We start from the raw sequence: 24730 nt of genomic DNA, 5'->3' as shown, positions 1-24730 counted from the left end.
TATCAAGAGTGTTATCAAAGCATTTATCAAGAGTGTGTTACCAAGCATTTATCAAGAGTGTGTTACCAAGCATTTGTAACCAAATACACGTGAGACATCACATACGGAAACATTTCTTTAACTGTCTGATGAAATACCAAGTTCAATGCTCACCTGTACTTGGTGAATAGCTACAGATGCCCAAGCTAAACTCGCCGTTGCAACCTTAAAAAAAGAGAAAATCATTTTTATTTATTTATTTAATTGAAAAAGGGACAATGCATATCAATGAACATTTCTGTAAATGTGCCAGATTTAGCCAGATGGCTAGTTTTCATCTATAGTCCCTGGGCAGATAGATTAAAAACACATAGCATCATCAACATTTAGCATTTAAAAAATTATAATTTTTTAAATAAAAGTCTCAAGTTCTACAAGCAAGAAGTAAAAAAATAATTACAGTAAAAAAATGTTTAAAAAGAACATGTTTAAATTTGACATATTTAGGGATATTTATTAATATACACATAAAGCAAACTATCACATTGTCACGTCCTGACCAGTAGAGGGAGTATTTGTATTTTAGTTTGGTCAGGACGTGGCAGAAGGGTATTTGTTTCATATGGTTCGGGTTGTGTGTGTAGTATTTAAGGGGTGTTTGGTTTATGTATTCCGGGGTTTTAGTATATGTTCTGGTTTTGGTTTTCTATGGTATTCTGGTTTGTCTATTTCTTTGTTGTCTGTGTGGCTCCCGATCAGGAACAGCTGTACGTTGTTGTTCCTGATTGGGATTCATATATTAGGAGCTTGTTTTCACCTGGGGTTTTTGTGGGTAGTTGTATTTTGCACTGCTGCGTATAGCCTGTAAAACTGTCGTCTGACGTTCTTTGTTTTGTTGTTTTTTCGTGTTCTCTTTATTTAATAAATATAAAGATGAACATCCACATTCCCGCTGCGTTTTAGTCATCTCTACACAACGACACCCGTGACACACATGAATATGGGTAACATTTATCATATAATGACTATTCTCAGTATCCCATGTGTTTCCTCATCCTGTGTTTTTATCCAACCTAATGCACTCTCTGAATAATGCCTGCTACGTAATATCCCAGTAGGCAAAACTGGTTGAAAAGATGTCATTACAATGAGAATACGTTGACGTTCTTATAAAGTCATTACAACCATCTTGTCCCACTGGATAATCTAATACTTAACCCCTCAGTGCCTGCCATCTATACATGTCTACATGTCTCTGATTGGCTCATTAGCAGCTAATAGCAGAGTCTTCAGGGACTAACTGCTGCTCTCCTTATGAACTAATGGAAAGGGGGGATACCTAGTCAGTTGTACAACTGAATGCATTCAACTGAAAATGTGTCTTCCTCATTTAACCCAACCCTTCTGAATCAGAGAGGTGCGGGGGACTGCCTTAATCGACATCCACGTCGGCGCCCAGGGAACAGTGGGTTAACAGCCTTGCTCAGGGGCAGAACGACAGATTTTTACCTCATCGGCACGGGGATTCAAACCAGCAACCTTTTGGGTACTGGCTCAACTTTCTAACCACTAGGCTACCTTAGAAAACCTTGGTCTGATCCTCAGGGACTCCCTGCTGCTCTCTTTATGACCTCCTAATGGCGCTATTACAGGAAGGCATTGCCTAGCCCTCGACAGTCATACGCTCTGTTTACACAGACAGGCTTGGTGTGTGTGTGTGTGTTTTTTGTTTGTGTCTGTGTGTGCATGCCTGCATGTGTTCGTGTTAGTGTGTCTGTGCGTGTGTGTTTATGCGTGCATGTGTGCTTGTACCTCCTGGTTGCTGGTATTGAAGGGCTCGTTGCCCCAGTGCCGATGCAGCTCCAGGATAGCTATGAGGTCACCAATGGCCGTGAGGATGGGGAGGCACAGGACAGAGTGAACATGAATCCCTGAGTCTGAATCCTGACCTGTGCCTTCTGGGAAACGCTGGTCCTGGAGAGAGAGAGAGAGAGAGAGAGAGATTAGAATCTAAGGGTCAAGGGTCAAGGGGCAAGGGTTAAAGGGTGGTGAGGATGAGAAGGTAAAGGACAGAGTGAACATGAATCCCTGAATATCCTGCACACACACAGACGTTATGAGGTCACAGGGGTTATGAGGTCAAAGCATTTGAAATATAACCAAATACTTTGGAACGTTTGATTTATCCTGCATTAGGATTAGGGTTTTTTGGGTTAGGGTTAGGCATGTTTATAATATGCTGAATCTCACCCCTGTGATGTCCTCTACTAGCAGTGTTTTGCGTGTTGTGGCCACGTGTGCGGCGATGGTGGTTCCAAACGTGATCGGGCCAGCTGGGATGAGGGTGGGAGGACCGTCCTCAGCCACCGTCGGTTTAAACAAACACACACTCTGACGAGAGACCATAGAGAGAGATGAACATGGATACACTCAATCAGGAAGGACCAGAGAGAGAGAGATGAACATGGATATACTCAATCAGGAAGGACCAGAGAGAGATGAACATGGGATACACTCAATCAGGAAGGACCAGAGAGAGAGAGAGATGAACATGGATACACTCAATCAGGAAGGACCACAGAGAGAGAGAGATGAACATGGATACACTCAATCAGGAAGGACCAGAGAGAGAGAGAGATGAACATGGATACACTCAATCAGGAAGGACCAGAGAGAGATGAACATGGATACACTCAATCAGGAAGGACCACAGAGAGAGAGATGAACATGGATACACTCAATCAGGAAGGACCAGAGAGAGAGAGAGATGAACATGGATACACTCAATCAGGAAGGACCAGAGAGAGAGAGAGATGAACATGGATACACTCAATCAGGAAGGACCACAGAGAGAGAGAGATGAACATGGATACACTCAATCAGGAAGGACCAGAGAGAGAGAGAGATGAACATGGATATACTCAATCAGGAAGGACCACAGAGAGAGAGAGAGATGAACATGGATACACTCAATCAGGAAGGACCAGAGAGAGATGAACATGGATACACTCAATCAGGAAGGACCACAGAGAGAGAGAGATGAACATGGATACACTCAATCAGGAAGGACCAGAGAGAGATGAACATGGATACACTCAATCAGGAAGGACCAGAGAGAGAGAGAGAGAGGAAACATGGATACACTCAATCACTTTCTATACATCATGTTTGTCATTAACATATTAACTAACACAAATTCTGAGACGAGATACGGGATGCACTCAATGACTCACTTAAATGTGCAATCTGTAATATTTTCATTTCAATTAATGATGTACACACATTTATCATTGAGAATAGAGTGGCTTGCAAAAGTATTCACCCCCTTGGCATTTTTCCTATTATGTTGCCTTACAACCTGGAATTAAAATAGATTTTTTGGGGGTTTGAATCATTTGATTTACACAACATGCCTACCACTTTGAAGATGCCAAATATTTTTTATTGAGAAACAAACAAGAAAAGACAACAACAAAAAATAACTTGAGCGTGCATAACTATTCACCCCCCCAAAGTCAATACTTTGTAGAGTCACCTTTTGCAGCAATTACAGCTGCAAGTCTCTTGGGGTATGTCTCTATAAGCTTGGCACATCTAGCCACTGGTATTTTTGCCCATTCTTCAGGGCAAAACTGCTCCAGCTCCTTCAAGTTAGATGGGTTCTGTTGGTGTACAGCAATCTTTAAGTCATACCACAGATTCTCGATTAGATTGAGGTCTGGGCTTTGATTAGGCCATTCCAAGACATTTAAATGTTTCCCCTTAAACTAGTCAAGTGTTGCTTTAGCAGTATGCTTAGGGTCATTGTCCTGCTGGAAGGCGAACCTCCATCCCAGTCTCAAATCTCTGGAAGACTGAAACAGGTTTCCCTCAAGAATTTCCCTGTAATTAGCGCCATCCATCATTCCTTCAATTCTGACTAGTTTCCCAGTCCCTGACGATTAAAAACATCCACACAGCATAATGCTGCCACCACCATGCTTCACTGTGGGGATGGTGTTCTCGGGGTGACGAGATGTGTTGGGTTTGCGCCAGACATAGCGTTTTCCTTGATGGCCAAAAAGCTTAATTTTAGTCTCATCTGACCAGAGTACCTTCTTCAATATGTTTGGGGAGTCTCCCACATGCCTTTTGGCAAACACACTTATTTTTTTCTTTAAGCAAGGGCTTTTTTCTGGCCTCTCTTCCGTAAAGCCCAGCTCTGTGGAGTGTACGACTTAAAGTGGTCCTATGGACAGATACTCCAATCTCCGCTGTGGAGCTTTGCAACTCCTTCAGGGTTATCTTTGGTCTCTTTGTTGCACCTCTGATTAATGCCCTCCTTGCCTGGTCTGTGAGTTTTCGTGGGCGTCTCTTGGCAGGTTTGTTGTGGTGCCATATTCTTTCCATTTTTTAATAATGGATTTAATGGTGCTCCGTGGGATGTTCAAAGTTTCTGAAGGTAATTGGTTGCACCAGATCTTATTGAAGGGCTTCATAGCAAAGGGGGTGAATACATACACTTTCCCATTTTTTTGTGTTTTTTTTTATCATTTCACTTCACCAATTTGGACTATTATGTTTATGTCCATTACATGAAATCCAAATAAAAATCCATTTAAATTACAGGTTGTAATGCAACAAAATAGGAAAAAATGCCAAGGGGGATGAATACTTTTGCAAGGCGCTGTATATAGTGCATTGTAAATTCTTCATTAATTAAGGATTGGGGCTTTAACACTCATCACTCACTATAGACTATATCAGTGGAGCTCAGAGTAGCTGATCTGTGCTCATCTCCAGAATATATTGTATGTGGGTTCACTTACATTGTTACATTCTCCCATGAAATAAAGGGCAAATCCATCTGCTTTTGTGGCTGATTAAAGACAAGAGATAAGAGAAAAGTTACCATCTGTGGTTACACAGATGGTGTGGTGTACAGTATCTGCTGTGTGTGTGTGTGTGTGTGTGTGTGTGTGTGTGTGTGTGTGTGTGTGTGTGTGTGTGTGTGTGTGTGTGTGTGTGTGTGTGTGTTACGTGGTGGAGCGCAGGGCGAGCAGTGCACAGACTGTCACATCCAATCCTCTCACGCCTCATCAGGGCACTGCGGCAATGTCACAGTCTTCCACCAGCACGCCCGTCCACACACACACACACACACACACACACACACACATACATACACACACACACACACACACACACACACACACACACACACACACACACATACACACACACACACACACACACACACACACACACACACACACACACACACACACATACACACACATACACACACACAAACATACACACACACACACACACACACACACACATACACACACACACACACACACACACACACACACACACACACATACACACACACATACACACACACACACACACACACACACACACACACACACACACACACACACACACACACACACACACAAAACACACACTCAGAAAAACAGAACACACACACAAAACACACAGAACACAAAACACACACACACACACACACACACACACACACACACTCAGAAAAACAGAACACACACACAAAACACACACACAGAAACACAGAACACACACACAGAACACACACACACACACAGAACACAAAACACACACACACACACACACACACACACACACACACACACACACACACACACACACACACACACACACACACACACACACACACACACACACAAACAGAGCTCTGCCACAGACAGGGACACTAGACACAGCATCATGATGCACCATGGTCCCAGTAGACTTCTAAGCTACGTGAAATATGGGTCATCAACCAAACCATGGCAAATGGTATGGGGAGGGACTGAAGAGAGATTGAATGGCTAGCAATGGGAGCAGGCTGTTAATGATATAACATGCAGTATGGTTAGTGACAGCTTAGCCTTTGTGCTGTCTAGCCAACTCCTATGGATGCTGTAAAATGTGACCAGAATTTTTTTCCCTCTGGTTGCACATTTAACATGCTGATAGAAATTAGGTAAAACTGATTTAAGTTTCCCTGCATTAAAGTCCAAGGCCACTAGGAGCGCCGCCTCTGGATGAGCGGTTTCCTGTTTGCTTATGGCGGTATACAGCTCATTGAGTACGGTCTTAGTGCCAGCAAACTGATGAAAACTCTCTTGGTAGATAGTGTGGTCTACAGCTTATCATGAGATACTCTACCTCAGTGAGCAAAACCTCGAGACTTCCTTAGATATTGTGCACCAGCTGTTGTTTACATAAGTGCATAGGCCCCCGCCCCGTGTCTTACCAGAGGCTGCTGTTCTGTCCTGCCGATAGAGTGTATAATCAGCCAGCTGTATGTTCTTAATGTCGTCGTTAACCCACGACTCGGTGAAACATAAGATATTACAGTTCGGGAAAGGAATTTCAGCTCGGGAATTTGAACAAGCAACCTTTTAGGTTACTGGCCTAACACTCTCTTAACCGGTAGGCTAGGCTTCCTGCTTTTACTTCCTGCTTTTACTTCTTGCTTTAGGTCGAAAATATACAGACTGAGACAACGTCGTCACAAATCTGGGACCAGCGCCGTTGCAAAGTATTATGGAATATTAGAATCCCGTTGTCTTAACCTTTGTTATCTTCAATGGGTAATGGCCGCCAGTCCACCCATTATGCCACAATTGACTTGAATGGGGATGTCCGTTCTATACATTGTATTTCTATGGTATGGTTAGTGTCAGCTTAGCCTGGTCCCAGATCTGTTTGTGCTGTATAGCAAACTCCTAAGGCTGTTGCCATGCCAAACGTGACCAAAAATGGACCATTGTAGTTGGCAAGATAACAAACAGATCTGGGACCTGGATAAACTGTCTTCAGTATGAGATGTCATGAAGATAACAAACAGATCTGGGACCAGGATAAACTGTCTTCAGTATGAGATGTCATGAAGATAACAAACAGATCTGGGACCAGGATAAACTGTCTTCAGTATGAGATGTCATGAAGATAACAAACAGATCTGGGACCAGGATAAACTGTCTTCAGTATGAGATGTCATGAAGATAACAAACAGATCTGGGACCAGGATAAACTGTCTTCAGTATGAGATGTCATGAAGATAACAAACAGATCTGGGACCAGGATAAACTGTCTTCAGTATGAGATGTCATGAAGATAACAAACAGATCTGGGACCAGGATAAACTTTCTTCAGTATGAGATGTCATGAAGATAACAAACAGATCTGGGACCAGGATAAACTGTCTTCAGTATGAGATGTCATGAAGATAACAAACAGATCTGGGACCAGGATAAACTGTCTTCAGTATGAGATGTCATGAAGATAACAAACAGATCTGGGACCAGGATAAACTGTCTTCAGTATGAGATGTCATGAAGATAACAAACAGATCTGGGACCAGGATAAACTTTCTTCAGTATGAGATGTCATGAAGATAACAAACAGATCTGGGACCAGGATAAACTGTCTTCAGTATGAGATGTCATGAAGATAACAAACAGATCTGGGACCAGGATAAACTGTCTTCAGTATGAGATGTCATGAAGATAACAAACAGATCTGGGACCAGGATAAACTGTCTTCAGTATGAGATGTCATGACGTAGTGAAGCGAGGATATGATAAGGCAGATTACCCTGCTGGCTACAACGAGGGGTATACCCACCCGGTGTGTGTGTGTGTGTGTGTGTGTGTGTGTGTGTGTGTGTGTGTGTGTGTGTGTGTGTGTGTGTGTGTGTGTGTACGTGTGTTTGTTACCCACCTGTTTTGATGATGGTACACAGGTCATAGAGCAGCAGCTTTGTGTCTCCCTCAGTGTCCAGCCGCTGTTCCAGACAACTGGTGAGGTCATGCACCACCTTCTGCATGTTGCTGTCCTGGTACTGCTAGACACCGGAGACACAAACGTTACACACACACACCATGCAACTGCCGACTGCACACGTTGACTGTGATTGTAATCTGACTGTGACCATTGCATTCAATTTTATCAATATAATGAATTGGGATTTTCTCCTTCATTATTTAATTCATTCATTAATTTAGCCAGTATAGTTCAATCAGTAACAATTGCTGCTGTTTTTCAGGGATTCCTATGTTCCATAAAATCTAATTAATTCATTAATTTAGCCAGTTTAGTCCAATCAGTAACAATTGCTGCTGTTTTCCAGGGATTCCTATGTTCCATAGAATCAAATTAATTTATTAATTTATTGCTTCATTAAAAGGCATCATCAGTCCTCACTCAGCCCTGATTAAAACACTCCCTCTCTCCATCTCTCTCTCCACCTCTCTCCCTCCCTCTCTCCATCTCTCTCTCCACCTCTCTCCCTCCGCCTCTCCATCTCTCTCTCCACCTCTCTCCCTCCCTCCCTCCCTCCATCTCTCTCTACCTTTCTCCCTCCCTCTCTCCATCTCTCTCTCCACTCTCTCCCTCTGCCTCTCCATCTCTCTCTCCACCTCTCTCCCTCCCTCCCTCCATCTCTCTCTCTACCTTTCTCCCTCCGCCTCTCCATCTCTCTCTCCACCTCTCTCCCTCCCTCCCTCCATCTCTCTCTCTACCTTTCTCCATCTCTCTCTCCACTCTCTCTCCATTTCTGCCTCTCCATCTCTCTCTCCACCTCTCTCCCTCCCTCCCTCCATCTCTCTCTCTACCTCTCTCCATCTCTCTCTCCACTCTCTCTCCATTTCTGCCTCTCCATCTCTCTCTCTCTCCATCTCTCTCGTCTGACTGCCCAGCTGAATGAGGAGCAGCTGTACATCTTTATACAGTGTTACATAACAGGCCCAGGCCTCCCTCTCTCCTTCACAGGGCCAGAAAGAACAGATAGATAGCCCTGTCTATTTCTGTGCCTGCAGAGAGAGAGAGAGAGAGAGAGAGAGAGAGAGAGAGAGAGAGAGAGAGAGAGACAGAGAGAGAGAGAGAGAGAGAGAGAGAGAGAGAGAGAGAGAGAGAGAGAGAGAGAGAGAGAGAGAGAGAGAGAGAGAGAGAGAGAGAGACTGTGGTCAGAACAGGACAATTCTCTCTCTTCCTCTCTCACTTACCTCTCTATCCTCTGCCGCTCCTTTTCTAGCATTGGAAATGTACCCAAATTAAACGGCCTACTACTCGGGCTCAGAACGTAGGATATGCATATTATTAGTAGATTTGGATAGAAAACACTCTGAAGTTTCTAAAGCTGTTTGAATGGTGTCTGTGAGTATAACAGAACTCATATGGCAGGCAAAAACCTGAGAAAATTTCAACCAGGAAGTGGAAGGTCTGAGAATTGTAGTTCTTCTTTTGAATGCCTTTCGAAACTACAGTGTTGGTGGGGTAACGTTGCACTTCCTAAGGCTGTCAAAAGCCCTCAGAAAGTTGTTTCATCCGTATCCAGTAACCGGGCAGAATATAGGAGCTCAGTCACCAGTCAGGGTGTGCAGGGTGTATATGTGGTCTGTCATATGATATTTTGGTAAGAAGCCAATTTGACATTTGCTCAGGACATTTGTTTTCACTGAGGAAATGTTAGAGTCCGCTGTTGATGATACTGCAGAGAATTTACTGTTCTACTTGATTTAATTTTTTACATATGATATGTTAGCTGATATAATGTCCAGGCTTTCTACTGCTAAGTTTACACCTTCACTATTACAGGGAAACATTTTGTCCAGGAAGTTGTCTAAGGACGGATTAGATTAGTTTTTTTGGACAATTGTTCTTTGGTAGCTTTCTACACAATCTTCCTTCCATCTATAGCATTTCTTAATAGCGTGCAGTTTGTTGGGCTTTGATTCCTCATGGTTGGGTATTGCTCTGTTCAAGTAGGCTGTGATTTGGCTATGGTTTGATAAGGGTGTCAGTGGGCTGACTGTGAATTCTCTGAGAGACTCTGGGTTTAGGTCTGTGGCTTCCCGGGTGGCGCAGCGGTTTAAGACACTGCATCTCAGTGCAAGAGGTGTCACTACAGTCCCTGGTTCGAATCCAGGCTGCAACACATCTGGATGTGATTGGGAGTCCCATAGGGTGGCCCAGCGTCGTCAGGGTTTGGCCGGGGTAGGCTGTCATTTTAAATAAGAATGTGTTCTTAACTGACTTGTTACATTTTTAAAAAGCTGCTGCCAAGGGATGAGCAGTACCTACTGTTGAAGTCCTCTTGAAGTCTACCATTGACTATGTACAGACTGAGCTTCAGGAGTTGTTGTGTCTAGGGTGGCATATGGGGGAGGGAATGCTGTCACCTCCAGGTTAGGTGTATGTCACGCAGGTCACGAAGGTCTGGGCTGTGTGTCCGTTGCTCTGTTGCTCCTGTGTAATGTGTTGGGTATGCGGTTGAGGGTGATGTCCTTTAGGGATGCTGGCGAAGGTGGGGACTGCGGCCTTGTAGAGGTGGACCTGGTCATAAAGGCTGTTCAAGTCCAGGGTGGAGTGGTGGGCCAGGTAGACATTAGGTTTTGAGATACAGTCAAGGGAAATGCTTAAGTTTACCCACTGTGTCATAGCAGGGTGGAAATATTTTTGTGCAATCAGAGTAGACGTTTCCCCACTTGTGAGTTGGGGAAAGTGGAAGAAGCTTTTTCAGTCACTCCCTTGAGTGCTGTGGTCTCAGGTCATTTGTGCCTGTGTGTATTATTATGTGGCTAGGTGACCCTAGTTGGTCCTCAGAGAGCAGGTCTTGGTGCACCAGAGTTTAGCCACTGTGTGTTTGGACACCAGAGTTTAGCCACTGTGTTTGGACACCAGAGTTTAGCCACTGTGTGTTTGGGCACCAGAGTTTAGCCACTGTGTGTTTGGACACCAGAGTTTAGCCACTGTGTGTTTGGACACCACAATTTAGCCACTGTGTGTTTGGACACCAGAGTTTAGCCACTGTGTGTTTGCGAGACACCAGAGTTTAGCCACTGTGTGTTTGCGAGACACCAGAGTTTAGCCACTGTGTGTTTGGACACCAGAGTTTAGCCACTGTGTGTTTGGACACCAGAGTTTAGCCACTGTGTGTTTGGGCACCAGAGTTTAGCCACTGTGTGTTTGGACACCAGAGTTTAGCCACTGTGTGTTTGGGCACTAGAGTTTAGCCACTGTGTGTTTGGGCACCAGAGTTTAGCCACTGTGTGTTTGGGCACCAGAGTTTAGCCACTGTGTGTTTGGGCACCAGAGTTTAGCCACTGTGTGTTTGGACACCAGAGTTTAGCCACTGTGTGTTTGGACACCAGAGTTTAGCCACTGTGTGTTTGGGCACCAGAGTTTAGCCACTGTGTGTTTGGACACCAGAGTTTAGCCACTGTGTGTTTGGACACCAGAGTTTAGCCACTGTGTGTTTGGACACCAGAGTTTAGCCACTGTGTGTTTGGGCACTAGAGTTTAGCCACTGTGTGTTTGGGCACCAGAGTTTAGCCACTGTGTGTTTGGGCACCAGAGTTTAGCCACTGTGTGTTTGGGCACCAGAGTTTAGCCACTGTGTGTTTGGGCACCAGAGTTTAGCCACTGTGTGTTTGGGCACCAGAGTTTAGCCACTGTGTGTTTGGGCACCAGAGTTTAGCCACTGTGTGTTTGGGCACCAGAGTTTAGCCACTGTGTGTTTGGACACCAGAGTTTAGCCACTGTGTGTTTGGACACCAGAGTTTAGCCACTGTGTGTTTGGGCACCAGAGTTTAGCCACTGTGTGTTTGGACACCAGAGTTTAGCCACTGTGTGTTTGGACACCAGAGTTTAGCCACTGTGTGTTTGGACACCAGAGTTTAGCCACTGTGTGTTTGGACACCAGAGTTTAGCCACTGTGTGTTTGGACACCAGAGTTTAGCCACTGTGTGTTTGGACACCAGAGTTTAGCCACTGTGTGTTTGGGCACCAGAGTTTAGCCACTGTGTGTTTGGGCACCAGAGTTTAGCCACTGTGTGTTTGGGCACCAGAGTTTAGCCACTGTGTGTTTGGACACCAGAGTTTAGCCACTGTGTGTTTGGGCACCAGAGTTTAGCCACTGTGTGTTTGGACACCAGAGTTTAGCCACTGTGTGTTTGGACACCAGAGTTTAGCCACTGTGTGTTTGGACACCAGAGTTTAGCCACTGTGTGTTTGCGAGACACCAGAGTTTAGCCACTGTGTGTTTGGACACCAGAGTTTAGCCACTGTGTGTTTGGACACCAGAGTTTAGCCACTGTGTGTTTGCGAGACACCAGAGTTTAGCCACTGTGTGTTTGGGGAACAATGCATTTTCTTGTATGTATTTCCTGTTTGAGTACATAAGTAGTACAATCTGTGGCTTTTTTTTGTGTCTTCAGTGGGTGTGGGTGGGGTTTGACAGGATGGGTTCTAGGAGGGGCTAGTGTCTCCTGGGTTGTTGGGTCTTCATTTATACCTGGGATAGGATAAAGTAATCCTTCTAACCCCCCCCCCCCCCTTAAAAGATTTAGATGCACTATTGTAAAGTGGTTGTTTCACTGGATATCATAAGGTGAATGCACCAATTTGTAAGTCGCTCTGGATAAGAGGGTCTGCTAAATGACTTAAATGTAAATGTAAATTTATCTGTTCTGGGGTGATGTTGAGGCTGTGGTCAGGGTCATGGGTTGTCCTGCTAGCTTCTCTGCTGGGGTGGCCAGCTCTCTCATGGGGTTGTTCTGCTAGCTTCTCTGCTGGGGTGGCCAGCTCTCTCATGGGGTTGTTCTGCTAGCTTCTCTGCTGGGGTGGCCAGCTCTCTCATGGGGATGTTCTGCTAGCTTCTCTGCTGGGGTGGCCAGCTCTCTCATGGGTTGTTCTGCTAGCTTCTCTGCTGGGGTGGCCAGCTCTCTCATGGGTTGTTCTGCTAGCTTCTCTGCTGGGGTGGCCAGCTCTCTCATGGGTTGTTCTGCTAGCTTCTCTGCTGGGGTGGCCAGCTCTCTCATGGGGTTGTTCTGCTAGCTTCTCTGCTGGGGTGGCCAGCTCTCTCATGGGTTGTTCTGCTAGCTTCTCTGCTTGGGTGGCCTCTCATCTTCTCCTGCCTCTGGACCTCCTTCTGCTCCTCCTCTTTCTCCTGTTGACGCAAGAGTCCAGAATGCAAGCATGTCTCGCTCCCCCTCCAGCTCTCTGGGTCTGGTTGAGGGGGTGTTGTTGTGTTGGACTGTTGTCTGGGTCTGGTTGAGGGGGTGTTGTTGTGCTGGACTGTTGTCTGGGTCTGGTTAAGGGGGTGTTGTTGTGCTGGACTGTTGTCTGGGTCTGGTTAAGGGGGTGTTGTAGTGCTGGACTGTTGTCTGGGTCTGGTTGAGGGAGTGTTGTTGTGCTGGACTGTTGTCTGGGTCTGGTTGAGGGAGTGTTGTAGTGCTGGACTGTTGTCTGGGTCTGGTTGAGGGAGTGTTGTTGTGCTGGACTGTTGTCTGGGTCTAGTTTAGGGGGTGTTGTAGTGCTGGACTGTTGTCTGGGTCTGGTTGAGGGGGTGTTGTTGTGCTGGACTGTTGTCTGGGTCTAGTTTAGGGGGTGTTGTTGTGCTGGACTGTTGACTGGAGTATGGTGACCTGTTGTTCGAGCTCCACCTGCCTTACCTCCAGCTGGGTGACCCTCTGATTGGCTGCTCGCCTGTGGGGCTTTTTATGAAAGAGGTGTGGTCTGATACCCTCTGGCTCGGGGAGTCGTCACCAGGAGAGAGAGCCTCTCCTGCTGTACACCCTCTTTGATTCTGTGATAGTCCAGCTGAACGGTTTGGGGTTGCCCTGTACACCAATACTGTTTCAGACCATCCCCTGGCATGGCGCAGTACAGGTTGACATTGGCTGTCTCTGTCCTCGTTGTCTAGTATCCTGAGTTTCCCCCCATTAATATATATTATACATTAATATAGCACTGTGTCATGCCAGGGGATGGTCTGGTTAATATAGCACTGTGCCATGCCAGGGGATGGTCTGGTTAATATAGCACTGTGCCAGGGGATGGTCTGGTTAATATAGCACTGTGTCATGCCAGGGGATGGTCTGGTTAATATAGCACTGTGTCATGCCAGGGGATGGTCTGGTTAATATAGCACTGTGCCATGCCAGGGGATGGTCTGGTTAATATAGTACTGTGCCATGCCAGGGGATGGTCTGGTTAATATAGCACTGTGCCAGGGGATGGTCTGGTTAATATAGCACTGTGTCATGCCAGGGGATGGTCTGGTTAATATAGCACTGTGTCATGCCAGGGGATGGTCTGGTTAATATAGCACTGTGTCATGCCAGGGGATGGTCTGGTTAATATAGCACTGTGCCATGCCAGGGGATGGTCTGGTTAATATAGCACTGTGCCATGCCAGGGGATGGTCTGGTTAATATAGCACTGTGCCAGGGGATGGTCTGGTTAATATAGCACTGTGCCATGCCAGGGGATGGTCTGGTTAATATAGCACTGTGCCAGGGGATGGTCTGGTTAATATAGCACTGTGCCAGGGGATGGTCTGGTTAATATAGCACTGTGCCAGGGGATGATCTGTGTTAATATAGCACTGTGCCAGGGGATGGTCTGGTTAATATAGCACTGTACCAGGAGATGGTCTGGTTAATATAGCACTGTGTTATGCCAGGGGATGGTCTGGTTAATATAGCACTGTACCAGGGGATGGTCTGGTTAATATAGCACTGTGCCAGGGGATGGTCTGGTTAATATAGCACTGTGCCAGGGGATGGTCTGGTTAATATAGCACTGTGCCAGGGGATGATCTGTGTTAATATAGCACTGTGCCGTGCCAGGGGATGGTCTGGTTAATATAGCACTGTGCCGGGGGATGGTCTGGTTAATATAGCACTGTGCCATGCCAGGGGATGGTCTGGTTAATATAGCACTGTGCCAGGGGATGGTCTGGTTAATATAGCACTGTGCCAGGGGATGGTCTGGTTAATATAGCACTGTGCCATGCCAGGGGATGGTCTGGTTAATATAGCACTGTGTCATGCCAGGGGATGGTCTGGTTAATATAGCACTGTGCCATGCCAGGGGATGGTCTGGTTAATATAGCACTGTGCCATGCCAGGGGATGGTCTGGTTAATATAGCACTGTGCCTGTCACGTCCTGACCAGCAGATGGAGCTGTTGTAGTAGTTTTGGGGTCAGGATGTGGCAGTCTTGTGTGTGTGTGTGTGATTGTTCTGTGTTGGTCTTGTGACTCCTGATCAGGAACAGCTGGGGATCGTTGTTCCTGATTGGGAGTCATATATGTAGGAGTATGTTTGTCACTTGGTTTTGTGGGTAGTTGTTTTTGCACTGCGTTGGTGAGCCTGCAAAACTGTTTAGTGTTGTGGGGTATCATTTATTGTTTTGTCAAGTGGATGCTTTACTCTTTTTTTGTTAATTAAAATATGAGTATCCACAACTCCGCTGCATTTTGGTCTTCCCTGCAACACAACAAGGATTTTGTGACAGTGCCATGCCAGGGGATGGTCTGGTTAATATAGCACTGTGCCAGGGGATGGTCTGGTTAATATAGCACTGTGCCAGGGGATGGTCTGGTTAATATAGCACAGTGCCATGCCAGGGGATGGTCTTTGTGGAAGATTAAGTTGCTTACGTTCCAATTTTTGCAGCAGTCAGCAAAAAGTATCTGTAGATTGTCCATGAGGAGCATGGTTTTGTACTCTTTCCGTGCCTTCTCTTTTTTTGTTTTTACAACCAAAGGGTACTGTACTGTGATGACCTCTGAGGCCAAAGAGGCCTCTGTATATAGGTGGGGGAGGTTGTGAAACTCTGCTGCCATTGTTGGACTCAAAGGGCTTTCACACATCTCACCTCGCTGCACATTGAAGTTTATTCCGGGTCTGTTCTCTCCTAGTTAAGCTTGGTAGCCTTATTAACTTAGCATTCAAAATATCAATTCAATTCAATACAAAAGGCTTTATTGGCATGGGAAAAGAAGTGAAATAGAAAATATAACAAAAGTGAAATATCAATAAAAAATGAACAGTAAACATTACACTCATAGAAGTTCCAAAGGAATAGACATTTCAAATGTCATATTATGTCTATATACAGTGTTGTAATGATGTGCAAATAGTTAAAGTACAAAAGGGAAAATAAATATACATAAATATGGGTTGTATTTATAATGTTGTTTGTTCTTTACTGGTTGACCTTTTCTTGTTGCAACAGGTCACAAATATTGCTGCTGTGATGAAACACTGTGAAATTTCACCCAATAGATAGATTGGTGTTTATCATTTGTTTTCAAATTCTTTGTGGGTCTGTGTAATCTGAGGGAAATATGTGTCTCTTATATGGTCATACATTTGGCAGAAGGTTATTTTGTTGGCAGTGTGTACATAACCTTTCTTCTCTTGAGAGCCAGGTCTGCCTATGGCAGCCTCTCTCAATAGCAAGGCTATGCTCACTGAGTCTGTACATAGTCAAAGCTTTCCTTAATTGTTGGCCAGTCACAGTGGTCAGGTATTCTGCCACTGTGTCCTCTCTATTTAGGGACAAATAGCATTCTAGTTAGCTCAGTTTTTGTTAAATTCTTTCCAATGTGTCGAGTAATTATCTTTTTGTTTTCTCATGATTTGGTTGGGTCTAATTGTGTCCTGGGGCTCTGTGGGGTCTGTTTGTGTTTGTGAACAGAGCCCCAGGACCAGCTTGCTTAGGGGACTCTTCTCCAAGCTAATCTCTCTGTAGGTGATGGCTTTGTTATGAAAGGTTTGTGAATCGCTTCCTTTTAGGTGGTTGTAGAATTTAACGGCTCTTTTCTGGATTTTGATAATTACCAGGTATCGGCGTAATTCTGCTCTGCATGCATTATTTGGTGTTTTACATTTTACACAGAGGATATTTTTGCAGAATTCTGCATGCAGAGTCTCAGTTTGATGTTTGTCCCATTTTGTGAATTATTGGTTGGTGAGCGGACTCCAAACCTCACGACCATAAAGGGCAATGGGTTCTATAACTGATTAAATGTTTAGCCAGATCCTAATTGGTGTGTCGAATTTGATGTTCCTTTTGATGACATAGAATGCCCTTCTTGCCTTGTCTCTCAGATCGTTCACAGCTTTGTGGAAGTCACCTGTGGTGCTGATGTTTAGGCCGAGGTACAGGGCATTCGGAAAGTATTCAGACCCCTTGACTATTCCACATTTTGTTACGGTACAACCTTAATCTAAAATTGATTAAATAAAAACATTTCCTCATCATTCTACACACAATACCCCATAAAGAGAAAGCAAAAACATGTTTTTAGAAATGTTTGCAAAGTTATTAAACATAATAAACAGAAATAACTTATTTACATATGTATTCAGACCATTTGCTTTGAGACTTGAAATTGAGTTCAGTTGCATCCTGTTTCCATTGATTATCCTTGAGATGTTTCTACAACTTGATTGGAGTCCACCTGTGGTAAATTCAACTGATTTGACATGATTTGGAAAGACACACACCTGTCTATATAAGGTCCCACAGTTGACAGTGCATGTCAGAGTAAAAACCAAGCCATGAGGTTGAAGGAATGGTCCGTAGAGCTCAGAGACAGGATGGTGTCAAAGCACAGATCTGGGGAAGGGTACCAAAACATTTCTGCAGCATTGAAGGTCCCCAATAACACAGTGGCCTCCATCATTCTTAAATGATAGATGTTTGGAAGCACCAAGACTCTTCCTAGAGCTGGCAGCCAGGCCAAACTGAGCAATCGGGGGAGAAGGGCCTTGGTCAGGGAGGTGACCAAGAACTTGATGGTCACTCTGACAGAGCTCCAGAGTTCCTCTGTGGAGATGGGAGAATTTTCAAGAGGACAACCATCTCTGCAGCACTCCACCAATCAGGCCTTTATGGTAGAGTGGCCAAACGGAAGCCACACCTCAGTAAAAGGCATATGACAGCCCGCTTGGAGTTTTCCAAAAGGCACCTAAGGACTCACAGACCATGAGAAACAAGATTCTCTGGTCTGAAGAAACCAAGATTGAACTATTTGGCCTGAATGCCAAGCGTCACGTCTGGAGGAAACCAGGCACCATCCCTACAGTGAAGAATGGTGTTGGCAGCATCATGCCTTGGGGATGTCTTTCAGTGACAGGGACTGGGAGACTAGTCTGGATCGAGGGAAAGATGAATGGAGAAAAGTACAGAGAGATCCCTTGATGAAAACCTGCTCCAGAGCGTTCAGGACCTCGGACTGAGGCAAAGGTTCACCTTCCAACAGGACAACGACCCTAAGCACACAGCCAAGACAACGCAGGAGTGGCTTTGGGACAAGTGTCTGAATGTCCTTGAGTGGCCCAGCCAGAGCCCGGACTTGAACCCGATCTAACATTTCTGGAGAGACCTGAAAATAGCTGTGCAGCGACGCTCCCCATCCAGCAGAACTTGAGAGGATCTGCAGAGAAGAAAAGAAGAAACTCCCCAAATACAGGTGTGCCAAGATTGTAGCGTCATACCCAAGAAGACTCAAGGTTGAAATCGCTGCCAAAGGTGCTTCAACAAAGTAATGAGCAAAGAGTCTGAATACTTATGTAAATGTGATTTTCCTTATAGTGGCGTACAGCAGGTCAGCCACTAGCGGGAGACTCGTCGAGGCCTGGTAACAGACGGAGTATACATCACGAGGCGGTGGGTCCATCTGCTGGACGTGCCAGGTCTCGACGGGCTCTGTGTTAGCTAATCCAAGTTTATCATTTTAAAAGGCTAATTGATCATTAGCAAACCCTTTTGAAATTATGTTAGCACAGCTGAAAACTGTTGTCCTGACTAAAGAATCAATAAAACTGGCCTTCTTTAGACTAGTTGAGTATCTGGAGAATCAGCAGTTGCGGTTTCGATTACAGGCTCAAAATGGCCAGAAACAACACATTTTCTTCTCAAACTCGTCAGTCTATTCTTCTTCTGAGCAATTAAGGCTTTTCCATGCGAGAAATTGCCAAGAAACTGAAGATCTCGTACAAAGCTGTGAACTACTCCCTTCACAGAACAGTACAAACTGGCTCTAACCAGAATAGAAAGAGGAGTGGGAGGCCCCGGTGCACAACTGAGCAAGAGGACAAGTACATTAGAGTGTCTAGTTTGAGAAACAGACGCCTCACAAGTCCTGAACTGGCAGCCTCATATAATAGTACCCACAAAACACCAGTCTCAACGTCAATAGTGAAGAGGTGACTCTGGGATGCTGGCCTTCTAGGCAGAGTTGCAAAGAAAAAGCCATATCTCAGACTGGCCAATAAAAATAAAATATTAAGATGGGATAATGAACACAGACACTGGACAGAGAAAGATTGGAAAACAAGTGTTACGGACAGACAAATCCAAGTTTGAGGTGTTCGGATCACAAAGAAGAACATTTGTGAGATGCAGAAAAAATGAAAAGATGCTGGAGGAGTGCTTGACGCCATCTGTCATCATGGTGGAGGCAATGTGATGGTCTGGGGGTGCTTTGATGGTGGTAAAGTGGGAGATTTGTACAGGGTAAAAGGGATCTTGAAGAAGGAAGGCTATCACTCCATTTTGCAACGCCATGCCATACCCTGTGGACGGTGCTTAATTGGAGCCAATTTCCTCCTACAACAGGACAATGGCCCAAAGCACAGCTCCAAACTATGCAAGAACTATTTAGGGAAGAAGCAGTCAGCTGGTATTCTGTCTATAATGGAGTGGCCAGTACAGTCACCAGATCTCAACCCTATTGAGCTGTTGTGGGAGCAGTTTGACTGTATGGTACATAAGAAGTGCCCATCAAGCCAATCCAACTTGTGGATTGGCTTCTGATCCCTCCTGTCTCAGCCTCCAGTATTTATGCTGCAGTAGTTTATGTGTCGGGGGGCTAGGGTCAGTCTGTTACATCTGGAGTATTCTCTTGTCTTATCCGGTGTCCTGTGTGAATGTAAATATGCTCTCTCTAATTCTCTCTTTCTTTCTTTCTTTCTCTCGGAGGACCTGAGCCCTAGGACTACCTGGCATGATGACTCCTTGCTGTCCCCAGTCCACCTGGCCATGCTGCTGCTCCAGTTTCAACTGTTCTGCCTGCGGCTACGGAACCCTGACCTGTTCACCGGACGTGCTTGTTGCACCCTCGACAATTACTATGATTATTATTATTTGACCATGCTGGTCATTTACGAACATTTTAACATCTTGACCATGTTCTGTTATAATATCCACCCGGCACAGCCAGAAGAGGACTGGCCACCCCTCATAGCCTGGTTCCTCTCTAGGTTTCTTCCTAGGTTTTTGGCCTTTCTCAGGAGTTTTTCCTAGGGAGTTTTTCCCAGCCACCGTGCTTCTTTCACATGCATTGCTTGCTGTTTGGGGTTTTAGGCTGGGTTTCTGTACAGCACTTTGAGATTTCAGCTGATGTACGAAGGGCTATATAAATAAATTTGATTTGATTTGATTTGATTTGATTTGATTTGGAGGTGCTTCAGGAAGCATGGGGTGAAATCTCTTCAGATTACCTAGAATGCCAAAGGTCTGTAATTGCTGCAAATGGAGGATTCTTTGACGAAAAGCAAAGTTTGAAGGACACAATTATTATTTAAATGTAAAACATCATTATTTCTATCCTTGTTAACGTCTTGACTATAATTCCTATTCATTTTGCAACTCATTTCATGTATGTTTTCATGGAAAACAAGGACATTGCTAAGTGACTTCAAACTTTTTAACAGTAGTGTATAAATTTGCAAATAATTCTAAAACCCTGTTTTTGCTTTGTCATTATGGGGTATTGTACGTAACAAAATGTGGAAAAAGTCAAGGGGTCTGAATACTTTCTGAATGTACTATATATCGTTTTTTGTGCTCTCGGGCAACGGTGTCTAGATGGATTTTGTATTTGTGGTCCTGGCAACTCAACCTTTTTTGGAGCACCATTATTTTTGGTGGACCTTTTTTGTCTTACTGAGATGAACTGTCAGGGCCCAGGTCTGACAGAATCTGTGCAGAAGATCTAGGTGCTGCTGTAGGCCCTCCTTGGTTGGGGACAGAAGCACCAGATCATCAGCAAACAGTAGACATTTGACATCAGATTCTAGTAGGGTGAGGCCGGGTGCTGCAGACTGTTCTAGTGCCCTCGCCAATTCGTTGTTGAAGAATCTCTCTCTCCCTTTTTCTCTATTCCCTGTCCTCCCTCCCTCCCTCACCCTGCTAACTGTCACACACACCGTCCTATACACGCCAGTGCCGTCTTAGTGCCGTCTATTAGCACTTGGTGACATGATCACTCATATAGTCTCTCTCTCTCTGGTTCATGTAGACACTCGCTAACCCTCTCAGCTCTGGTTCATGTAGACTCTCTCTCTCTCTCTCTGTCTCTCTCTCTCTCTCTCTCTCTCACACTCACACTCACACTCATATCAACAGCAGTTCTTACCAAACTGAGTGTATTTTTGTGTTCCAGACCATATTGAGTGTGTTCCTTTCAATCAATGTTTTATCAACTCTCTAGACAGACTGTATATGGGATTTTCTTTAAAAAAAAAGAATAAAGTCCAAAAAACTGAAAACAAAGCAAAGGATCGTCAAAACACGTTTTTTTTACGTTACAATAAGGCATCTTTGTCTTAATCTAAGTAGATCCAAAACTATTTAAATTCTTCACAGAGAAGGTTCTTATTGTTTAAAATTCACCCACAGGATTATTAATCCAATACCACCGAGGTTAGCACTTTAAATCGAATGAGATCACTTAGCCTGGATATTAGTCTAGTTGGACGCTGCATAAAAAGTTAAAACAGTCACAGACAGACAGACAGACAGACAGACAGACAGACAGACAGACAGACAGACAGACAGACAGACAGACAGACAGACAGACAGACAGACAGACAGACAGACAGACCGAGGCAGACACACAGACATAGACAGAGAGACAGACAGACGCAGACACATAGACCGACATACAAACACAGACAGACAGGATGTAACACTTACCCTGCTGCCTTCTTTAGCTGATGACGTGTCATCTGAAAGAAGAAGGTGAAACAAGCTGTTACACTGCGGTGGAGAAGGAGACAAAGGAAACAAGACAAAGGAAACAAGGAGACTAGCTAGGAGACATGGTATCTAGGAGAGATGGTTCCAGAGTTCATGTGCTCATTACAACAAAACTCAGCAAAAAAAAAGAAACTTCCCTTTTTCAGGACCCTGTCTTTCAAAGATAATTCGTACAAATCCAAATAACTTCACAGATTTTCACTGTAAAGGGTTTAAACACTGTTTCCCGTGCTTGTTCAATGAACCATAAACAATTAATGAACATGCACCTGTGGAACGGTCGTTAAGACGCTAACATTAATGTCAATTAAGGTCACAGTTATGAAAACTTAGGACACGAAAGAGGCCTTTCTACTGACTCTGAAAAACACAGAACGAAAGATGCCCAGGGTCCCTGCTCATCTGTGTGAACGTGGCTTAGGCATGCTGCAAGGAGGCATGAGGACTGCAGATGTGGCCAGGGCAATAAATTGCAATGTCCGCACTGTGAGACGCCTAAGACAGCGCAACAGGGGGACAGCTGATCATCCTCGCAGTGGCAGACCACGTGTAACAACAGCTGCACAGGATTGGTACATCCGAACATCACACCTGCGGGACAGGTACAGGATGGCAACAACAACTGCCCGAGTTACACCAGGAACGCACAATCCCTCCATCAGTGCTCAGACTGTCCGCAATAGGCTGAGAGAAGCTGGACTGAGGGCTTGTAGGCCTGTTGTAAGGCAGGTCCTCACCAGACATCACCGATATCACCGGCAACAACATTGCCTATGGGCACAAACCCACCGTCTCTGGACCAGACAGGACTGGCAAAAAGTGCTGTTTTCTGACGAGTTGTGGTTTTGTGTCACCAGGGGTGATGGTCGAATTTGCGTTTATCATCGAAGGAATGAGTGTTACACCGAGACCTGTACTCTGGAGCGGGATCGATTTGGAGGTGGAGGGTCCGTCATGGTCTCGGGTCGTGTGTCACAGCATCATCGGACTGAGTTTGTTGTCATTGCAGGCAATCTCAACGCTGTGTGTTACAGGGAAGACATCCCCCTCGTTCATGTGGTACCCTTCCTGCAGGCTCATCCTGACATGACCCTCCAGCATGACAATGCCACCAGCCATACTGCTCGTTCTGTGTGGGATTTCCTGCAAGACAGGAATATCAGTGTTCTGCCATTGAGCACGTCTGGGACCTGTTGGATCGGAGGGTGAGGGCTAGGGCCATTCCCCCCAGAAATGTCCAGAAACTTTCAGGTGCCTTGGTGGAAGAGTGGGGTAACATCTCACAGCAAGAACTGGCAAATCTGGTGCAGTCCATGAGGAGGAGATGCACTGTAGTACTTAATGCAGCTGGTGGCCACACCAGATACTGACTGTTACTTTTGATTTTGACCCCACCTCCTTTGTTCAGGGACACATTATTCCATTTCTGTTAGTCACATGTCTATGGAACTTGTTCCGCTTATGTCTCAGTTGTTGAATCTTGAATCTTATGTTCATACAAATATTTACACATGTTAAGTTTGCGGAAAATAAACGCAGTTGACAGTGAGAGGATGTTTCTTTTTTTGCTGAGTTTACATTGAAGGGACAGCAGGGAACATACTGTATGTGGAAAATGACATTATGGACAGACAATGCTGTTTAGAATAGCAACATAATTGAAAAGTATTTTTTAAGCATCAGAATCTTCCACCTATATAGGATCTTAAAATGTTACGTCATTTAGCAGACGCTCACATCTAGAGCGACGTACAGTAGTGAGTGCATACCGCCCATTTTTATACTGGTCCCCCCTCATGGAAATCGAACCCACAACCCTGACGTATCAAACGCCACGCTATACCAACTGAGCTACACGGGGGACCTTAATTTGAGTCAGTTTGCTACAGCAGGAAAATAGTCAGTAAATGTGAATTATTAGGTGTATTGATAATAATAATTAATGGACGTTTTGATACATATTTATTATATTATTGATACTATTATGACCAACAGCTTGTGAATTCACTGTCTGGTCTTGATAATCAATCAATGTGATTTTGTTTCACTCAATTTCTGTCTGTATAGGCTATTTGGTTAAATGGTTTCTGGCTGGGCAAATAAGTGGAGGTGGTATAGCTAATCTATTCGTTTGTTCATTTATCACTGATGAGAAACACTTAGCATGCTATAATGTAGCCTAAATCAAGTGTTAATCTATCACTGATGAGAAACACTTAGCATGCTATAATGTAGCCTAAATCACTGATCAGAAACACATCTGGAGTATTCTCTTGTCTTATCCGGTGTCCTGTGTGAATGTAAATATGCTCTCTCTAATTCTCTCTTTCTTTCTTTCTTTCTTTCTCTCGGAGGACCTGAGCCCTAGGACTACCTGGCATGATGACTCCTTGCTGTCCCCAGTCCACCTGGCCATGCTGCTGCTCCAGTTTCAACTGTTCTGCCTGCGGCTACGGAACCCTGACCTGTTCACCGGACGTGCTTGTTGCACCCTCGACAATTACTATGATTATTATTATTTGACCATGCTGGTCATTTACGAACATTTTAACATCTTGACTATGTTCTGTTATAATATCCACCCGGCACAGCCAGAAGAGGACTGGCCACCCCTCATAGCCTGGTTCCTCTCTAGGTTTCTTCCTAGGTTTTTGGCCTTTCTCAGGAGTTTTTCCTAGGGAGTTTTTCCCAGCCACCGTGCTTCTTTCACATGCATTGCTTGCTGTTTGGGGTTTTAGGCTGGGTTTCTGTACAGCACTTTGAGATTTCAGCTGATGTACGAAGGGCTATATAAATAAATTTGATTTGATTTGATTTGATTTGATTTGACTTAGCAGTGTAGTCCTATTATTATTGCATATAGGCAATTGCA

General features: G+C 44.8%; 1 protein-coding gene across 2 annotated transcripts in view; it reads right to left on the bottom strand.

Annotated features, from left to right (window-relative positions):
• LOC115201744 (cAMP and cAMP-inhibited cGMP 3',5'-cyclic phosphodiesterase 10A-like) overlaps positions 1-24730 on the bottom strand; it is a 155822-nt gene that overhangs the window by 48563 nt on the left and 82529 nt on the right. Inside the window, exons 3-8 of one of the 2 annotated variants that reach the window (XM_029765611.1) lie at positions 21796-21827; positions 7738-7861; positions 4788-4837; positions 2230-2370; positions 1792-1953; positions 154-204 (exon numbers count right to left, since the gene is read on the bottom strand). In XM_029765611.1, the coding sequence (XP_029621471.1) occupies positions 154-204; positions 1792-1953; positions 2230-2370; positions 4788-4837; positions 7738-7861; positions 21796-21827 (560 nt within the window). The remainder of the gene's footprint in view (positions 1-153; positions 205-1791; positions 1954-2229; positions 2371-4787; positions 4838-7737; positions 7862-21795; positions 21828-24730) is intronic. The other variant, XM_029765612.1, reaches the window with a different exon arrangement.

The sequence above is a fragment of the Salmo trutta genome, chromosome 10 (assembly GCF_901001165.1).
Source record: "Salmo trutta chromosome 10, fSalTru1.1, whole genome shotgun sequence".
Taxonomy (NCBI): Eukaryota; Metazoa; Chordata; class Actinopteri; order Salmoniformes; family Salmonidae; genus Salmo; species Salmo trutta.
Note: the sequence above shows the minus strand (reverse complement) of the source record. Positions and strands in the feature narration are given on the sequence as shown.